The sequence below is a fragment of the Arvicola amphibius genome, chromosome 9, assembly GCF_903992535.2.
Source record: "Arvicola amphibius chromosome 9, mArvAmp1.2, whole genome shotgun sequence".
NCBI classification, from domain to species: domain Eukaryota; kingdom Metazoa; phylum Chordata; class Mammalia; order Rodentia; family Cricetidae; genus Arvicola; species Arvicola amphibius.
This window is the reverse complement of record NC_052055.2, coordinates 102344725-102365458: the sequence shown is the minus strand read 5'-3', so window position 1 is coordinate 102365458 and position 20734 is coordinate 102344725. Positions and strand designations below refer to the sequence as shown.

The following is a 20734-nucleotide window of genomic DNA, read 5'->3' as shown; positions in this document are numbered from 1 at the left end:
ATTTACAGTTCGCACAGTCTGGAGGCCGGAACTTTGTTTCTACTGGCTCCAGCAAATCCAGGGTTAAGTTCCTGCTGCAGAAGGAAGAAGGAAGGAAGGAATGGGTGGGTGTGTGGGTGTAAGGATGGATAAGTGAAATCTGTAGTCTACAGTGAGTTCAGCAAGTGGGAGGGAGCTTGGCCTTCTCTGCGCTTGTATGCACTGCAGTTGAGTATACCCTGGTACACCTGTGCCTGCATGCAAACACACCTGAAACGCAGCAAGGCATTCACCAGGCTAGAACTTCCCAATTCAGGACGGGCAGCCACATCTGTTGGCATGCCCCATAGCTCTTTACCCCAGGGCTTTGCCCACTGGTGCCCAGTTATCCTTAGACTCACTTCATTCTGTTTTTTTTTTAATTTAATTTACAAGTGGTTGCTTATTTTTGTTTGGTTTGTGTTTTGTTTGTGTTGGGGGTTTGTGGTTTTTAGGGCTTTAGCTTTTTAAGGCAGGGCGTTGCTGTGTAGCTCAGGCTGGCCTCAAGATTCTCCGACCTCCACCTATCGCATGCTGGGATTATAGTAGTGCAGAACTCCGCGCCCTCTGCCCTCTATAGATATATAGATATAGATTCTCATAAGCTCAGACTAGCCTTGACCTTCCTATGAACTTCTAATTCTTCTACCTCTACCTCCTGAGTGCAGGGATTACAGGTATGTGCTATCATGCCCTGTGTTTTGAGTCAGACACAGAGAGTCATACATTCTAGGCAAGTACTCTATCAACTGAGGGGTATCCCAGCTCCCAGTGATCCTCATATTCACCCTATTTTTGGTGCTGGCATTGGACCCAGGACTCACACATGCTAGGCAAGTATTCTGCCGCCAAACTGGATCACCACCCTTTTCTTCCTCTCTCGTCCAACGTCTCAGTAAGTTGCACAGGGCAGTCTCGAACTTGTGATCAGAGCCTCTCAAGTATCTGACTATTGCAGGCCTGTCCAACACAGGCCCAGCTTCCCACTATGATTGAGTGCCTTCGACAGGACAGACATGAAAAGACTGTTTACTGCTTGGCCTCCTGAGTGGCAGACCTGAACGTAGACACTGCCTGAAGAGATATGACCGATGGGGACCTGTGGTGAGTGCCGAGGAGAATGTTGACCTCCTCGTGGTCCCTGGCTAAAGGATAGAGGACAGAACAAGCATAGTGTCAGGGATCAGGATGGTGGGATCCCTGTGCACGTAGTTCCAGGGCCAGATGCACTGAGAGAAAAAAAAAAGTCTGCAGCCATGTTGTGTGGATGGCCCTGTTCATACCACCTGTCTTCCGTGTGTCCATGGCGGTGGCCTGCTCACTTCCCCTCACCCAGCTCTCTCTGCGGTTCTTCCAGCCTCCGTACTTCACAGTAACACCCAGTGATGGTTTATCACTTTTATATAGCTGAGACCAAAATCCTCGAGGGAGGGCTGGGCAGACGGCCCAGTTGGTAAAGTGCTTGTCACATAGCATGAGGACCTGGAAGGACCCACCCTAAGAAGTGGGATGTGGTGGCCTGTCCCTATACTTGTGATCGAATATTACTTTAACTAGGCAAAGATGCGCTGCATTTGTTTATTCTAAGGAATATGTTTGTGCCGCGGTCTAATAAAGACCTGAACGGCCAATAGCGAGGCAGGAAAAGGATAGGTTGGGCTGGTGGGCAGAGAGGATAAGTAAGAGGAGAAATCTAGGCTGGAGAGAAAGAAGAAGGAAGATGGAGAAAAGAGGAAAAGAGGAGAGAATGAGGGGCATGCCCAGGGCCAGAAGCCAGGCAGCTGTCCGTGAGTCAGGCGAAGGACAGCAAGAAAGTAAGAAAAAGTAAAAGACCCCGAGGCAAATGGTCGTTAAGGAGAAACAGGCTTAAATTACAAGAGCTAGCCAGAAAAGAGCTAAACTGAGGCCAAGTGTTCCAAACTAATGAGTCTCCATTATTAGCTGATTGGTGTCCCAAAAGAAAACACCTGATACTTGTAATCCCAGCACTGGGGACACAGAGACAAGAGGATCCTTGGGGCTCTTTGCCCTAACGGGTGAGTGCCAGGTTTTTTGTTTTGTTTTTGGTTTTTTGTTTGTTTGTTTTTTAAGACAGGGTTTCTTTGTAGCTTTGGAGCCTGTCCTGGAACTAGCTCTTGTAAACTAGCCTGACCTTGAATGCAGAGATCCGCGCACAGCTGCCTCCCAAAAGCTGGAATTAAAGGCACGCACCACCACTCCCTGCCCAAGCTCCAGGTTTAATGAGAGACTACATCTCAAAAAAAAAATAAGGTGAAGGGGCTAGAGCAATGACTCAATGGTGAGCCCCAGGCATCTGTGTTTTAAACATCTACATGCACAGGAAGTAAAACTGGAAGGTGTTTACTTTGTATTGTTCAATTCACTTATAAATTCATCCAACTTTTGATAATTTATTGCTAATGATGTATTTCAATTAAGACCCAAATCACCGCAGAGCGGGGGCGGTGCACATCTTTAGTCCTAGCACACGGAAGGCAGAAGCAGGAGGACTTCCAAGTTCTAGGCCAGCCTGGTCTATAGAGTGAGTTCCAGGATAGCCAGGGCTACACAAGGAAACCCTGTCTTGAAAAACTAACTGATGAATAAATATTTAGTTTTAGTGCTAAAAAAATAATTGTGATGGAGAATTACTAGGGACCTCTCCTGCCACACACACTTGAACATGCATATGCCTGTGTGTGTACACGCGCGCGCGCGCGCACACACACACACACACCTTCTGAAAGAACAACTTAAAGGAGAAATGCTGAGCTTTGGGTATTTTAGAGGCTCCTGTACGGATTTGCTTTCCATGACTAGGAAGTTGTGTCAGTAGGGGGTTAAGGCGGCTGCTCATATTGCGGCCATTGCTCACATCCACAGTTCGTAAGCAGAGACAGATGGTGGTGCTCAGCTCCCTTTCTCTTTATTAGTCAGTCCAGGGCCCCGACTCATGGAATGGTGCCGCCCCCAGTTAGAGCCGGCTCTCCCATCTCAATCCCATATAGAAATTCATAGATACGCCCAGAAGTCTGTCTCTTAGGTGATCCTAGATTCAGATTAACGATTGGGCTGGTTAGTTTTCTATCAACTGGACACAGCTAGAATCATCTGGGAAGAGGCAACCTCAGTTGAGGGATCGCCTATGTCAGATGCCTGTAGGCAGCGTGTGGGGCAATTTCTTTTCTTCTTGTTTTAATCTTTGTGATCTATTTATTGTGTATATAGTATTCTGCCTGTATGCATGCCTGCTGGCCAGAAGAGGGCACTAGATCTCATTACAGATGGTTGTGAACCACCATGTGGTTGCTGGGAATTGAACTCAGGACCTTTAGAAGAGCAGACAGTGCTCTTAACTACTGAGCCATCTCTCCATCCCCGTGGGGCAATTTCTTGCCCAGCCCAGCTTATGGGTGGGCGGGGGGGGGGCTACCATTTGGGCCTGGGCTATATAAGAAAGCAAACTGACCCAGCCAGTAAGCAGCATTCCTCCGTGGTCTCTGCTTTAGTTCCTGTCTCCAGGTTCCTGATTGGGCGCATGGCTTAAAGAAACCTCAGAGGGAGTGGCCAAATGTGTCTATGTCACATTAAGGGATGAAAACTAGCTTTGCTCTTGAAGAAGTTGACCAAGAGAGAGCCCAAATTTGAATTCCCCACTTCTCTCTGTGGGCTGTCTGTGTGTCTGTAGTTGTGGTTGTTGGCCTGTCTGGTATCTGGTGTGTATCTGGTCAGGCCCTGGTACCTATCTGTTGTGCCTGTGTATCTTACATCTTGTCTGTGACTACCTGGTGTGTGTGTGTGTGTGTGTGTGTGTGTGAGAGAGAGAGAGAGAGAGAGAGAGAGAGAGAGAGAGAGAGAGAGAGAGAGAGGAGAGAGAGAATGTTGCTTTTAATCTGTTGACTGCTTTCAGCAAATGCTCACCACAACACACGCATACACGTGTGTTTTATTCTGGGTCAGGGCACAGAAGAGTACAAAGCCTCTGAGCTTTATCTGTGACTTCCTCCCCAACCCATCTCTCTTCTTGTCTTCCCTATATTGGAACCTATAATGGATCACGCTGAGTGAATTTAACCCAAATAGCCATCTGGATCCACCTTGATCCTCTCTGGCTCCCATAACCAAGGTGCCTGACCATGCTCTTCTCTCCAGGCCACCACCCATGTGTACGTGACCATCGTGGACGAGAATGATAATGCACCTGTGTTCCAGCAGCCACAGTATGAGGTGGTGCTGGATGAGGGCCCGGATACAGTCAACACCAGCCTTATCACCATCCAGGCACTGGACCTGGATGAGGGGCCGAATGGCACAGTCACCTATGCCATCGTAGGAGGCAACATCATCAATACCTTCCGGATCAACAGACACACGGTCAGCAGCTGGGGGTGGGGTCCAAGACGGGGCAAAGTCTCTCTGGGGCTTGGTGGGAATCTTGGTGATGTCATAAGGCATAAGGAGCAAACATAGACTAAAAGGAAATTGGAGTGCCAGGTGACGGAGTGACGGGTGGGGGCAGCATGAGAGGACAGCACGATGGGGGGGGGCAATTTTAGTGGATAGGACCTATCTGCCTTCAGTTGTGCTGTTATTGATTAGTGCTGTCTGTCGTAGGCACAGACACAGCAATTGTGGCTAGGATGTCAGGGATTACTTGGTATAATCCAGAGTGGCCCAGGGCCATCACTCATCACCCCTCCCCTTGTACTTCCTGTGTCCCCAGGGTGTCATTACTGCTGCTAAGGAGCTAGACTATGAAATCAGTCATGGCCGCTACACCCTGATTGTCACTGCCACAGACCAGTGTCCTATCTTGTCCCACCGCCTAACCTCCACTACCACGGTATGTAGGTGAAATACAACCCCAATGTGGAGATGAAGGAGAACAGAGAGGACCCAGGGGGCTCCATGGCAGAAGGGGAAGGAGGAGAAATGCCTATTGGGAGGAAGTGCCTGAATGCAAGGGCTCATGGCCAGCTCAGCAGCCTGTCCAGACTTGCTGTGTTACCGTGAGGTAGTCACTTAGCTTCTCTGTGACTGTGTCTAGCACATGAGTGAAAATACCTGCGTGCCCCACCCCCACCCCTTATGGGAAAAGCATGCCTTCTGGTCCAGCTAATAGTGACTCAGGTCCCTGCTCTTTCACTTCCTGGCTTTGTGAACCTGGACAAATCTCTTAACCTTCCTGAGCTTCTGTTTCCTCATGAACGAAAGGTATGGTTCAGGATACAGGAGGAGCAAAGGGAGCCATGTGAGAGGCCATGGTGGTAGTGTCAATCGGTCATGCTCATAAAGATACACAGAGAGTAGAGATAGGAGAAGTACAAGTTCAAGACCAGCCCAGGCTATGTAGAAAGACTCTGTGTCCCCCCACCCCCCAAGGCCTGGGGTGAAGGTCAGTGGTAGAGTACTTGCCTATCATGTGCGAGGTCATGAGTTCGATTCCCAGAACCACCACCACCACACACACACAAATGTATGTGGTGACTTGAAGCAGACCCCACACACGCACCGTTTAGCTGCCCCCCACCCTGTTACTCTGTACAGCACCCACCTTAGCCCATGGCTATGGGCACCAGATGGTACAATTGCTGAGGTTCCCCAGGCGTCTGGGGCCAATCCTGGCTAAGCTGCTTGCTGTCTCAGGTGCTTGTGAATGTGAATGACATCAATGACAACGTGCCCACTTTCCCTCGAGACTATGAAGGACCATTTGATGTCACTGAGGGCCAGCCAGGGCCCAGAGTGTGGACGTTCCTGGCCCACGACCGGGACTCGGGTCCCAATGGGCAGGTGGAGTACAGTGTTGTGGCTGGAGACCCACTGGGTAAGTGGGGCCTGCGCTAGTCAGTGGGGCGGGCATGACCTTCCTTCACCTGCTCAGGGCTGGGGTGAGGGAGTCTGCCACACAGTCCACCAACCTCTGTGTGACCTTCCCTCTCTGGGCCTCAGTTACACATGCCTTTGTCACAGGGCTATGAGGAGAACGCCATGGCATGTGGGGCACAGGCTGGTAGCCTTGGAGAGTCATAGCTCTCTAGGGAAACACCCAGATGGAGGAAGGCAAGCCTCCTCGCCACATGTCCCTCAGGACCCCAGAACCCAGGGTATACATTTGGGGAGCACTGGGCTTCTCTGAATACCTGTCTCTGACACCCAACAAAAGCCTACACAGCTGGGCATGGTGACCCATGCTTTTAATTCCAGCACTCAGAAAGTAGAGGCAAGTGGATCTCTATGAGTTGAGTTCAATACCAGACAAAGATACTCCTGTCTTTAAAAACAAAAACCCCCAAACCGTAAAAACCAAAAGGCCTACATAGCTAGCATGGCTGCCAACCTGGCTCAGAGGCCAGAGCCTGAAAGAACACTTTCTCTCAAGACATGTGTTAGCTAAAGCAGGAATTTCAGGGGCATGGTTAATCAATCAAAACAAAACAAAAACTTCCATGGAAGAAGGGGGCCTCACTGTAGTGGGGAAGAGGCAGAGGCTGTAGCAGTCACTAGTCACCCACATGGGGTGCCAGACTCCCCATTCTGAAGACCCAAAGCAGATATCAAATATTTGTAAAAATATCCTGCTTTCTAGTGGAGTATTCCAGGACTATTCATAAGGGCTTACTATGTGCTGGTCAGATGCCAGGGGACACAGAAGAGAAATGAGCCAAGTGGGCATGTGGGGGAATAGACACTCAGAGAGAACATCCAGCCCAAAGGCCCTGAGGTCCAAGCTTGCGTGGAAGGATGATGGGATTGTCAAAAAGGCCCTGTGTCTGGTGTGAACTTGAGCAAGAAGAGGAGGCGAAGAAGTGATGCCATCTTGACTCTTGGTATTTACAGAATGAGGTAGACGCTATGGTGCTTTAAGGGAGGGATGTGACTTGACTCAGGTGCTCTCTATCTCTATCTCTATCTCTCCCTCCCTCACTCAATCCCCTCACCACTCCCCGACCCAGGACTCATCTTGGAAACTGAAATGTAGACAGACTCCAGCTGTGTCTGTGTCCCGACAGCAGATAAAGGGACACACCCAGGCCACTCAGCACAAAGGTCACTGCAGCCTGAGCCTGCAGGGCCTGCTCCCCACCCCAGGTCACCTACCCAATCTCTAGCCCACGTGTTTGTGGCTCGGCTCTCAACTGACCCCCCCACTTTCACTCCGAAAGGTCCCAGGCATAGGAACCATGGTGAACTCCTTAAGACCGTTGTCAAGTCCTGTCCCTCCCATTCTCAAAGGCCCCGGGGTGTCTACCTCACTGGGGAAGTGCCAGGTCCTTCCAGTGGTCCTCAAAGCCATACAGAAAGCATCTCCTTCCCCTCGTTCTCTTATGCAGACTCCCACTAGACACAGTCTTTTTGCAGTTCCTTGAGCCTACCAGAGATGCTCAGACCTCAGGACCTTTGCACTTACAATCCTCATCAATTCTTGGGGGAAAAGAATTGGGAAACATGCTATCCCTACTTGAACTTTTACCACCAACCCTTCCTCCCACTTGGTACCTCCCAGTTACACCTCTGACCAAGCCGTCCTAGGAGGCCTTGCCCACCTCTCTATCTTCCTTGCAAGATCTCAGTCCCCCAGAGAACATTGGACCTCCCTTTCAGGATCCCCCTCCTATATTAAGAGTTGCTTTGTTGCCAGCCCAATCTGAGAGGATGCCTATCTGGGAGCCCATTTTCCAGATGGGTCAATCAAGGCAAGCCTTGGGAAGAATCAGACTGTAGCCCAGACACAACTGGGCAGAAGGTTGTGGCCTCTTGTCTCCCAGTGTGTGGGATGGGGGCGGTCAGGAGTTCTGGCCAGGGCTAGTTGCTGAGGAGACTAATATCTAACTGGGGGAGTCTAGCCAGACTTCCACTACTACTCCAGGTCTGTTCCCCCAAGCCTTTCAGGGTGATCAGGTCTCCCCTGCCTTTGCCAGTGTGAAGGGAAGCCATTTGCCAGCACATAGCAGGGTGTCAACAGGGCTGGGAAACCCCAAGAAAGGGAATCCCCATGCTTTGGAGCTCTTGGAGCCAAAAGCACAGGAAATCCTGCTTCTACAGCTTCCTCAGCCTTAGGCAGGAGTGGAGCCAGGGAGCTTAGGGAGCCTGGGAGTGGAAGAGCTGGTGGGAAATCCCAGTTGTAGGCGGGTAGCAGGGCTGTTGTGGCAGAAGCTGGAGACAGGTGGCAGTGCCGTAGGTCGTGAGAGATAGGCCAAAAAGAAAGCCACCAGAGTGCTTAGGCCTCTATCTTTGCCAAGCAATGATCTCTACTGTGGGCCTGGGCCCCAAGTGCTAAGAGGAAGAGAAAAGGCTGGGTGGTGGGTCATACTTGTATTACAGCACTGAGGCAGGGGGTTGCCACCAATTCCAGGTAAACCTGGGTTATAGCATGAGACCCTGTTTCAAGGAAAAGCCAAAAGGAAGAGGGATGGCTTTCTCCCCAGCTCAGTTCCTGGAAGCATGTACAGAGGAGAAATGACCCATTCCTCAGGTTCTCACCAGAGCCCCAAACCCTTCTCCATTTCCACAGAGGCGCCCACTTCCTCCACTGGCTCCCTTCAGTCCTCACATCCCTGTCCCCCCACCCCACTCTCTCCCAAACTTCTAGTCCTGAGGCGTGTTATCTAAAAAGCCTCCGAGTCCTAGCGGACTCAAACCTCAGTTCTGCCGTTACCACACTGAAAGCACAGAGGACACTGTTATCTGCCTCCTTAGCTTCATTCTCTAAAGAGCGCAAGCCACAGGGTAGGCCAGAATCTGCGAATCTGAGTTCTTGCGTTAGACACTAGTACCTGGCCCCTCAGCTGGGTCCAGATCTGAACCTCAGGGTTAAAAATGGCATTGCCACAAGCCTGGAAAATCTCCCCGAGTTCCAGCTGGGGGCTCCAGACAGGGGCTAACCAGGGCCCCTCATCCTACCAACCTGCTAGCTGGAGCTCACAGCAATAGCACTCCTTTATGGCAGAGAAGGTGCATTCCCTTCTCACAAGACTTCCTACCTGGGAAGTCGTATTTGCTAGCAGTGGAGGCTGGGGAGACTAGAGACAGCAGGCTGACCGTCCCAGCCCAGGGTGATTCCAGGTCCTTATCTCCACCAGACAAAGAACTCTGAGACAAAGGAACTGGGAGGGGGCTTCCCTTTCTAGTGCGTGGGTGTGTGTACGTGTGCACGTGTGCACACGCATGCAGAGGCCTGAAGGCGATGCCAGGAATCAGCCTCCAGCCATCTGCCACCTTATTCATTGAGGCAGGCTCTGTCAATCAAACCCAGAACTTGCCAATATGCTGGCCAGCCTGTGCTAGGGGACCTCCTGTCTCTGCCTTCTGAGGCTGGAATTGCAGGTGGGACAACACAGCCTCCTGGCCTTTCCAGGGGTTTCTGAGGACCCGAACTCCGGTCCTCATGCTTGTGTGGCAAGTGCTCCAACTTCTCAGCCATGTTCCTACACCAAGGGAGGAAGTGTGGTCACAGAACAAAAACCTATAGCAAAAGGAAAGAGATTTCTAGGAAGAAACAAACAGCCAGCTCTGCAATACCGATGATGTTATTTGCATAAAGTAAAGGTCAGGTGGCCGAGCTCTTCTTTGGTTCCTGTGTGTCGGCCCACCTAGACACTTGCGTAACGTTCTGCTGTGACACAGCCCAGGCGTGACCTCAGCCTCCAGACGCCATTACAGCTCACCTTGGGCTTTTTTTTTCTAACCCGTCTAGAACACACTTTCCAAAGTGCTTAAAATACCCTTGTGAGTTTCTGACCATAAGGAGCCAGGGAGAGTGTGTAGCGTAGGATGGAAGCCCCGTAAGCCAGAGGTGGTGGCACATTCCCGGAATCCCAGCACTTGGGACGTTGAGGCATAAGGGTCAGGAATTCAGGGTCAGCCTGGACTATGTGAAACTTTGCCTCAAAACAGAGAAAAACAAAGAAATCTCACCCCTGCTTTTCAACATAACTATCACACCTGGGTCACCCTCTGACCAGCTCGAGGCCCGGGGAGGGAAGCTGATTGGTCACAAATTACATACACATGTGGCTATCAGGGCCACGCTCCCATTATGCCCATAAGGGGCCTCAGGAGGGCGCATACCTCAGCTGGCCCTGGCATTCATGAGGAAGGCTGGTTGAAGGAAGGGGGCTCTCCGTTGGAACAAGCTAACACAGGCCTATTTTGATGGCTTCCAGGGGAGTTCGTGATTTCTCCCGTGGAGGGTGTGCTAAGGGTCCGAAAGGATGTGGAGCTGGACCGGGAGACCATTGCCTTCTACAACCTGACCATCTGTGCCCGAGACAGAGGGGTACCGCCTCTCAGCTCCACGGTAAGTCTGGCCCAGTTCCATGGCATCCATTGTTGTACACTGAATGCCCGCAAACTGACTCCCTTGGCCCCACGAAACCAGAGACGCCTTAGTCTTGGGGTCCTTGGCTCTCCGGGACTCTCCCCTCTAATCCCCTCTGAAGAGATTGTTTTTTCCTGTTAGACCTCTGGCCCTGATCCCAACCTGCCACTGCGTACATTCTCCTCCCCTTCTGCTCGACTGTTTTCCTTCTTCCATCTTCCCCTCCCTCCACAACCTTCCTCTGTCTCTGTCTCTGTCCCCTCTTCCTCTGCTGTCACTCCACCCCTGACTCTTCCCTTCCCCCAGATGCTGGTGGGAATCCGCGTGCTGGACATCAACGACAATGACCCGGTGCTGCTGAACCTTCCCATGAACGTCACCATCAGCGAGAACAGCCCTGTCTCGAGCTTCGTTGCCCACATCCTGGCCAGCGACGCCGACAGCGGCTGCAATGCCCTCCTCACCTTCAACATCACTGCCGGCAACCGAGAGCGGGCCTTCTTCATCAATGCCACGGTAGGGTCGGGGCCCCCACGTACTTCCTACTAAAGGCTCACCGAGGAGAGGAGTTCCTGGGTCCAGACCCCAGGGCTGGAGCAGCCGCAGTTCTAAAGCGAAGAGAGAAGCCATGAGTGGTAGTGTGCACCCAAATCCTGGCCAGCCTTTGCCATGCTGAGCAGGAGGATTGCTGTGAGTGCAAGGCTAGTCTGGGATTCATAAGAACCCTGACTCAAAAAGCAAGCCTCCACTTGGTGCGGTGTTACATCTATAATCCTAGCACCTGGGGAATAGCAGCAAGGAGATTAGGAGTTCAGGGTCATCCTTGCTCCATAGTGAGTTTGAAGTCAGTCTGTGCTATAAGAGACCCTGCCTATAAATAAATAAATAAATAAATAAATAAATAAATAAATAAATAAATAAATAATAAATAAATAAGAAAGACAACAAAGTATGATGAAAAATCTGCTCAAAATAAACTCAAGCCGGGCTTTAATCACACCTTTAATCCCAGCACTCGGGAGGCAGAGGCAGACAGATCTCTGAGTTTGAGACCAATCTGGTCTACAAGAGCTAGTTCCAGAACATGTTCCAAAGCAACACAGAGAAACCCTGTCTCAAAAAACAATAACAACAACAACAAAAAAAAAAAAAAACAAAGTCACCTCTTAGAGCCAGAACAGGTTGTGGGAATTCCAGCCAGTAGAGGCACCCCATCAGCATTCATTAAACAGCTTAAGGGAGGCATTAGAAACTGAATTGGCCTCATCCTTTGTCAATAAGGCCGTCATTTGGTTGTAGCTGTGTTCACAGGCACCAGGGAGGGTCTCCTGTGTCCACCAGCACACAGTTTCCCTGACCCAGCACTACTCATGTGGAGTGTGGTGCACAATACAGGAACCCAGTCTAAGTGAGCGGCCCAGTCCAGGACAGCAGCCCCCTTTGGCTTTGTTGGACAGCTGTTTTCTGGTCTCCATCAGCCACCAACCCCAAAGGCGGCTTCTGGGCACACGTGAACCCTAAACTGTAATTAGTTGAGCCAGTTCACCGTTCACCTGAATTTCTTTCCTGGCCTTTTGGAGAGTGTGTAGACTGTTGACATCCAGGGTCCTTGGAAGGTCCCCTCTTTGGGGATGTCAAGAACTTAGTATCACTGACCTACCCTCACCCTGGAAAGATCCTCGTGCCCTCCTGTGGCCCTTTTCTGCTAGGCACTCTGGGGAAGGTACTCCCAGCCACCTAGGAACTGTGGGCAGAGCGTGGGCTTCTGGGGGTGTGGGGAGCTGCCAGCTCATCTAACCAGCCAGGCACATCCCAGACAGGGATCGTCACTGTCAACCGGCCCCTGGACCGAGAGCGCATCCCAGAATACAGACTGACAGTTTCTGTGAAGGACAACCCGGAGAACCCACGCATAGCCAGGAAGGTAAGGCTACGAGAGACTGAGGGTGGATGGGGGTGAGAGATGGAGAGAAGAGAAGGAACGAGGGAGGGAGGGGAAGAAGAGAAAAGCAGAGTGTGTGAGAGAGTTGTAAGAGTGAGAGGCACCTCTCCTTTGGAGAGAGGGTGGCAGCCTGCCAGAGGCTTAAAAGCGCACATCTGCCTTAGCAAATGCTGGCTTCAGATCTGAGTTCTCCTGTCCACAGGTATGTGCTGGAGCCAATTCATTTTTCTCAGACTCCCTTTTGTCTTCAACGCTGTGTCCCTAAGTCCTCAATACAGAGCCTGGCCCAGGGCCAACACTCAGCCAATGCCAGATGACACCCCTTCCCCAAACCACAGATGGGTGTGCATGCCCACGGGACTCAGGCCTGCACTTGAAGGTTCTAAGTACCTTAGTACCTCAGTTTCCCCATCTGGTTTGTGAACTGGAGTACAAACAACTTGCCAGTGGCTACACCACTGAAGAAAAAAACACTCCCACCTCTGGCAACAGTCCCCTGTGAGCCCCTCTCTCATCCATGATAAGATGGTTGATTTTATCATGAAGAGATGTCATTTCGTCACATCCGTATCTGTGGAGATGATCATATGACTTCTCTGGCTCTGAGTCCATTCATGTGATGGATTGCATTTGTGGATTAATGTATGTTGAACCATCCCATCATCTCTGGAAGGAAACCAGCTTGATCGTGTTGATCATCGTGAATGTGTCTTTTGTTTAGGTTTGCAAGTGTTGAAGTTTGCATTTGTATTCGCTAAGGAGATTGATCTGTAGGCTGTCTGTGGTTGTTGAACAGGGTTCCCTGCTGGCACAGAAAACTGTCCCAGTGGCAGCCATCTCAGGGAGCCCTAGTGTCAATTCCGTAAATCTCATGGAAGTACTGAAGGTTGATCTGCCGTGTCCACAGTGCCTGTGGCAGTGGTGGCAGTTGTGTGGGTTGTGGTTAGGGTAGTTGTTTGGATGCAATAATCAAGTGGACTATGGAGACAGGAGAATCAGCTGGCAGAGTGATCAGCTATTCCTGTTTCTTTTGTTTCCCTAAATATAATGAGTTGCTTGTCCAATGTGGCTTCTAAGCTGCCATCTTACCCTCAAGTCCGTCACAGAGCTTCAAAGCAAGGGTTACTTTCTCTGTGCCCTCATCCTGGTGCTGCTGAGTCATATTCAGGGGCACCAGGAGGATATAAGTCTGAGGCACAGCTTGGTATGAGAGCATGGGTGAACTTGGGCCAACATCAGGTAGATGTGAAGGTCTGAAAGCCGGGGCTCACCATCCAACCTAAAATCCTAATCAGCAGGCAGTGTAGGTGGCTAAGGACCTTCTTCACCCACACTGGCCCACAACCACATACCATTTCCATAAACCAATTAAGATTCTTATTGATCAGAGTGGAAAGTGGAGACAGGCCAATCGGGGAAAGGCATCTTGCCAGGATCACCCAGTGAGCAGCCAACAAAGAGAAGACTAGAACTCTAGATCCCTGCTTGACGCATTTTCAGTCCCCCATCTCTCAGCGTGGTCTCCGTCCAAAACACAGCATTCATCCTCTCTTGCTCTGCCCATCACAGGATTTTGACTTACTGCTGGTCCGTCTGGCTGACGAAAATGACAATCACCCTCTCTTCACTGAGGGCACGTACCAGGCAGAGGTGATGGAGAACTCTCCTGCTGGTAGGTGCTGGGCCCGCTCAGGGAACTCTTACTGTACAAGCAACGCCGCTGGGACCATGGGGGCTGAGGATGCACTGTGTGCCTGGGGCCAGAGCTGGACAAAGAACTCGGGGTGCAGAAGGGTGCCAGAGGGGAGTATGTAGCTCCAAGGCTCAGGGGCTGGGGCTGCTAATGAGGCCACTAGTCTGTTTGGGAGAGATGAGAGTAGTCATTGATATTGATCACCCTGGAGTGACCTGAAAGCAGCCTCACTATCCCTCAGAGAGAGGAATCCAAGGTGAAAAGAATGCCGAGGACTGATGGACCCACCTTTCCTGTTCCCCAGTCATGTAGGGTAGAAACCCTGGAATTGGGCATCAGAGGTGGGCTCAAGGATCCTAGCTAGTCAGCATAGCCCTTACCGTCCGCACAGCACTAGTTAACCTTGTCTCCCTTTGATGCCTCCAGGAGATCCTCTTACCCTTCTCTACCCCCACCCCAGACCTTGATTTTGAATCAGGAAGGAGAGATAAGTGAGATAGTACTGTCTCTGAGTGGATGTCACCTCTGTGTGGACGTGGCTTCTAAATCTGCTGGTGTACACGTCCACGCATTTACCAGTATGCTGCCACCTCAAGGCATGTGTGTGGAGTTACACGTGGGCACAGACACACGTAGGCATGTAGGTGGCCCTATGATGTACTCGTGGCAAGTGTGCCCGTCAGGAGAGAGAGACAAGGGCACAACCCGGGGCTCCTAAGCTTAAATGTTCTCAGTGTCCTTGTAACCACTACCACATGAACTCAGAGGCCCACATACTATGTGTGTTTATAGCCATGTACAGTCTGACCTTATAATAGAGCAACACCTGCTTGCATGTGGACAGACAAGACTCACACATGGAGGGGACACCAGGGAGCCCCCTAGATCCTCCAGTGGAGTGGCCAGCCTCAAAGGCTGCTGGGAAGTAGGCATGGCTATAGGCAGGCCAGAGGGGCTTGCTCACCGCTCTTGTGTTTTCTCCCCAGCAGAGCTTTGAGGCCGCTCCCAGGCATCTGCGTTCAGTCTGCCAAGGCTGCCGCAGGCCCGCCCCAGGGCCTCCCTACCCGCTCCCTGCCCACCTCCCCTTCTTCCCCTCTCATCCATTGTCAGCCATGGTCATGGGGGACACGGACAGGGAGGGGGGAGGGCAGGGACCAGGCTGGCTTGTGGTGACTCCTCTCCTCTGGCTCAGGGACACCCCTCACGGTGCTCAATGGGCCTATCCTGGCCCTGGATGCTGACGAGGATATATACGCCATAGTCACTTACCAGCTGCTGGGTGCTCACAGCGACCTCTTTGATATCCACAACAGCACAGGTAAGGACGGAGCTGAAGCTTTCCAGTCAACCTGGGATGGGACTGGCCCATCCTCGGGCCTGGGACAGCAGTTCTCAACCTGTGGGTTGAGACCCCTTTGGGAGTGAACCACCCTTTCACAGGGGTCACCCGAGACTATTGGAAAACACAGATATTTGCATGACGATTGATAACAGTAGCAAAATTACAGTTAGGAAGTAGCAACGAAAATAATTTCATGGTTAGGGTTCACCACAATATGAGGAACTGTATGAAAGGGTCATAGCATTAGGAAGATTGAGAACCTCTGCTCTTGGGCTCTTCCTTAGTATGGACCCTGTTCCTCATAGCCCACAACCCACACTGCAACCGGATGGAGACTCCCCCAGGAGTCTCAGTGGGAGAACCCAAGAAGAAGCGTGGAGGCAACTTTAGGGACCTCTTGCTGCATAGACTCTTGGCCTGAGCAAACAACCCCCATCTTCTCTCTGTATGCCCTGTGTCCTAGACAGAAACACCCCCTGATCAGCCAGAAATAGCCAAAGTAGTACTCCTGTTCGCTCCCCAGAGCCATGTCCCGACAGTTTGGTCAGGACAGGAGGCTAGTCTAGTGACGGATATTTACAGAGCATGTCACTCTAAGGAACATGTCTCTCTATGGAGCTGTCTCTCTATGGGCAGATCAATCCTCTACCCTGGTCACTCCCAGCAGACAGGACCCCTGAGAACTGCAGAGGCCACCAAGGAGGGACAACCGTGGCAAACATGGGTGCCCCCTGGATGTGGATAACTGAACCTTCAGGAAATAGAAGTCACCGTGTCTTTCCCCTCTATCCCTGCTATGGTGGCTCTTCTCTTTATCCACTGCATCCCTTACCCTGTACATCTCCCTGGCTGGTGGTGCTGGGTACCAGGCATGGTGACTGTGAGGTCTGGGGTCGTCATCGACCGGGAGGCCTTCTCGCCCCCTCTCCTGGAGCTGCTGCTGTTAGCTGAGGATGCTGGACTACTCAACGGCACCGCCCACCTGCTTGTCACTATCCTAGATGACAATGACAACTGGCCCACCTTCAGTCCTGCCGCTTACACTGTCCACCTACTGGAGAACTGCCCTCCAGGTACTGCCAGGATCTGATTGGCAGGGGTGTGGGCTTATAGGCTCAGGTGAGCACAAGTGAGGTTATGTGGTGATGGGATTACAAGGTGGTGCCCATCTAAGCCTGCCTGTTAAACCAGCATAGATTCAGAAGCATTCTCATCATAATCCAGTTTAATGGGAAGAAGGGGGGGGGATGTTTGGAGCTACATGTTGCCTGGAATAATATGAACATTCTGAAACATGAGGCCACCACTGTGATATGTGCTGTCAAGACTGGTGAGGAGAGGTCTCTTTTGCAGCATCAATAAAGGGTTCTGGGCTGTGGAGAGATGGCTCCAAGGATAAGGATGCCTGCTCAGCAAACATGAAGATCTGAGTTCAAATCCCTCACCCACAAATAACACTGGGCATGGCTGTGGGTACCAGTGGAGACAGGAGGATCACTGGAGCTTAGTGGGTACCAGTCTAGTTCCAGGTTCAGTGAGAGACCCTGTCTCAAAGAAATAAGGCAGAGATTGATGGAAGATGATGTCTGGCATCCTCCCATGTATGCACAGGCATGTACGTATACACGCATGTACACATACACATACACCACACAATGAGCAAAAGGCCCTGATCTTTCTAGAAGAGGCCCCAATGCTCACCTACTCCCCAATTCCTTCCCGCAGGATTCTCAGTCCTTCAAGTCACAGCCACAGATGAGGACAGTGGCCTCAACGGGGAGCTGGTCTACCGAATAGAAGCCGGGGCTCAGGACCGCTTCCTCATCCACCCAGCCACCGGAGTCATCCGTGTTGGCAATGCCACCATCGACAGAGAAGAACAGGAGTCCTACAGGTTGACAGTGGTGGCCACTGACCGGGGCACTGTCCCCCTGTCAGGCACAGCCATCATCACCATCCTGATTGATGACATCAATGACTCCCGCCCTGAATTCCTCAACCCCATCCAGACAGTGAGTGTGCTGGAATCTGCAGAGCCAGGCACCGTCATTGCCAACGTCACTGCTATCGACTTTGACCTCAACCCCAAACTGGAGTATCACATCATCAGCATCGTGGCTAAGGACGACACTGACCGCCTGGTGCCTGACCAGGAAGATGCTTTTGCCGTGAATATCAATACAGGTACGAGAATGGCGTTAGCTCTCCTGACCCGGACCCAGAATCCTAGCTCCCTCCCTCTGTCTCCCTCCCCTCCTCTTCTCTTTCTCTGCCATTCCCTTTGTGCTCTTGTCTTTTTCTCCACCCCTCTTCCTTTCCTTGCTCCTCTGCTGCCTCCCTCCCTCTCGCCTCTGCCGTCCATCTCCTTGACAAGCTGCTCAGCCCTTTCTGGCTCCTTCACCCTACAGTGTTGCAGAAGTGCCCATCTCCCCACATCCGTGCTGGCATTTGCTATTACAGAGTTTCAGTGTTTGTAGTTCAAATGGAAAACAGTAATAGCACATATTTCCTTAATAAGGAGATTTGGCCAAACACCTTTGATGGGTGCATTTAAATCTTCTATAAATTATGTCTGTGCCCTTATCTTCCATTATCATAAAAACAGAATCATGATTTTATCTTTTGTGGTTTATCCAGCTTACTATAATTTTGACAGTTTGCTGTTTGTCCAACAGTTGAGTGGTTTTGGTCCTCTGGGGAGTCAGGGAAGGGCATGAGTCTTATATGGAGTGTCATAAAAATTAGCATGGCAGTGACAAATGCTAAAAATCATTGTTATTGGAAGAAATGTATAGTGAGGCGACACAGTGTCCCATAGATAGCGAGTAGACATCAGTGTGCTGTTGTCATGATGGTGATATGGGGACATTGGTATTCCTGCACTGCTGTAGAGTCCAGACCAGGGTCCCCATCAGGCAGCAATCAGAGTGTTCAGACCTCAGGACCTAGCAGCATAGAGGGGGAAGAGTGGTGAGCTCACACCATGGGATACCAGGCGGCAGCAGACATTGGCTGGGCACACAGCAATGGAGAGTGAGGGGTGTCTTCGTCATAGGTGCTTGCTGTTAAGAGTAAAATGTAGAGTGAGCTACATACCACGGCAGCATTTGCATAACTGTAAGGAACAAAATGGTTTTTGGGAATACTTTATTTATGTTGGAGATGGGGTCTCATGCAGCCTAGGCTGGCCTCGAACTTGTAATATGGACAAAAATGACCTAGAACTTTGATTCTCTTTCTTCTACCTCCCAAGAGAGATGACTGTTGTACAAAGAATGGGAGGGGTAAAACCCAGGGCCTCCTGCATGCTGCGCCAGTACCCTACAACTGAGCTACACCCTCAGTCTCAACACACATAGACCACATGCACACTCTGTCGGAGAGAGGAGGGGTGTGAGGGAATTGGGGGTAGGTATGAAAACCAAAAGAAATGCCTACAGTCAGAGCATGCAGTGGGCCAGAGTGGGATCAATCTCACCTGTATTTCCAACCAAAAAGAAAAAGAAAAAAGGGGGGGGGGAGTATATAACCCTTGAAGCCCAAGGAAAAGTTGCTGAAATATGTAGTATCCTGTGCTAGTCTGGGCTAGGTCAAAGCGGTTCCCAGCTGGTCTGTCAGGACCATGGAGAGCCACCCCACCCCTGCTTCCCTGGATAGCATGCTTCCCCCAACTTTTCTCTGCCTTGTTCCCGCTACCTTCCACTGATTCTTTTTCTCTCTATTTTTTCTTTCCAGTGTCTTCTCTGTCCACCTTCCCCATGGCCCCCAGTTCCCTTGCTCGGCTTCCCTACACTTTCTTCCCAGATCCTCCAACCCCTCCACTTCAGCTGGGTTCTCACCCCTTCCCCTCTACCCCTTCTGCCATCCTAGCCTCTCCTGCCCTGGCCAACAGCCACCACCCCACCCCCACACCCTGCCCTGTCCCTCCTCGCTACACCCTTGAACTAACCAATGTTAACCCTCTCTTTCTCCCTCACGGCTGGCAGGCCTACAGGTTTGAGCTCTGTTCTGTCATTTCCCACCTCATCTCCTCTCTGCTTCACCCCCACTGCCTTCCTCCATGCCTCATACCCCAACCCTTCCTGCCCTGGGGGCCGGCCCAGGCCGTGCCCAGCCTTTGCAGACTGAACGCAGCTGCCCTCTCCCCAACCTCGCTCCCCAGCCCGGGGGACGGGGAGCGAGAGTAGGAAGAGGAGGAGGAGGAGGCGGCCACCCAGGGTAAGTGACCACCCATGGCTGGGGACCTGTGGAGGACAGCAACCCAGCAGGGGGTCTGCCAAGGGGGAAGGGTATCGTAAGACCCTGGTAGCTAAGAGAGAGGAGATCTTGGTCTAGGGCCAATGAGGGGAGACCAGGATGAGCCACTCGGGCCCCAACAGGCAAAAAGGCCCCAACAAGATTGACTGTCCAGCAAAACCAGAACTTCTGAAGAGTTTCTCTCTGGTTTATGGAGCAGCTGGGGACTCTGGGAGATATCAGGGAAGAGAAGGAACCTGTTGTCATCAACATAGATACTCCTGTCCTGTAATCAGCACCATGTCACATTATACTTAGGACAAAGGGGCATGCCTAGGGTCTCTAGCCTGTCCCCCTAGGGTAGTTGTACTCATTCCAGATGCCAGGAGATCTTCTTTGGAATATAAGCATTTGTGAAACTGTGACATAAAGCATAAAATCTACTTTTTTTTTTTCTGGTACTGACTATTGACCAGGCCTTTCCTATGTATGCTAGGCAAGCTAAACAAGTGCTCATCACTAAACTGTATTCCCAGCCCTGATATTTAACATTTTTTTTTATTTTAAGATAGATATTTTAAGATAAGTTATCTTGGACTTCTGTTTCATTTTTTAAAAAAATTAATGACTCTGTTTCTTAATTTGTTTCTTAAATTTTTATTTTGTGTGCACTGGTGTTTTGCCTGCTTATGTGTCTGTGCACTGAGTGCATGTAATATCCATGGAGACCAGAAGAGGATGTTGGATCCCCTGGAACTGGAGTTACATATGCTTGTGAGCCACCATGTGTGTGCTGGGAATAAAACCCGGGTCCTCTGGACGAGCAGCCAGTGCTCTTAACTAATGAGCCACCTCTCCAGCTCCCTATTTTACTCTGTTGAGTAGCTGGTATTACAGGCATGCACCACCATGCTCAGCTTGCTTTGGTTTTTGAAGCCTCCTGCCTCAGCCTCCCATGGCTGGGATGGCAGATATGCACTCCTAGGCATGGCTCACCTCAGCAATTTTTTAGTGTATTCTTTAGCAGGACCAAGAACATTCATGCTGTTGCAGAACGCTGTTCTGCATCATGCTGTTATTTTTTTTTTATTTTCAAAGATCACATAGAACTTTTATGTGCCAGGCAAAGTTCTAAGTACTTCATTGGTAGAGTCTCATTTTATTTTTCTGATTCCCTGGAAC

General features: G+C 50.9%; 1 protein-coding gene across 4 annotated transcripts in view; it reads left to right on the top strand.

Annotated features, from left to right (window-relative positions):
- Positions 1–20734, top strand: part of Cdh23 (cadherin related 23) — a 331360-nt gene that overhangs the window by 294827 nt on the left and 15799 nt on the right. For all 4 annotated transcript variants that reach the window (XM_038342224.1, XM_038342222.1, XM_038342223.1 and 1 more), the window contains 10 exons: positions 4171–4392; positions 4742–4861; positions 5665–5845; positions 10185–10318; positions 10646–10855; positions 12156–12263; positions 13851–13953; positions 15167–15292; positions 16186–16389; positions 17042–17500. In XM_038342224.1, coding sequence (XP_038198152.1) covers positions 4171–4392; positions 4742–4861; positions 5665–5845; positions 10185–10318; positions 10646–10855; positions 12156–12263; positions 13851–13953; positions 15167–15292; positions 16186–16389; positions 17042–17500 — 1867 coding nt within the window. The remainder of the gene's footprint in view (positions 1–4170; positions 4393–4741; positions 4862–5664; positions 5846–10184; positions 10319–10645; positions 10856–12155; positions 12264–13850; positions 13954–15166; positions 15293–16185; positions 16390–17041; positions 17501–20734) is intronic.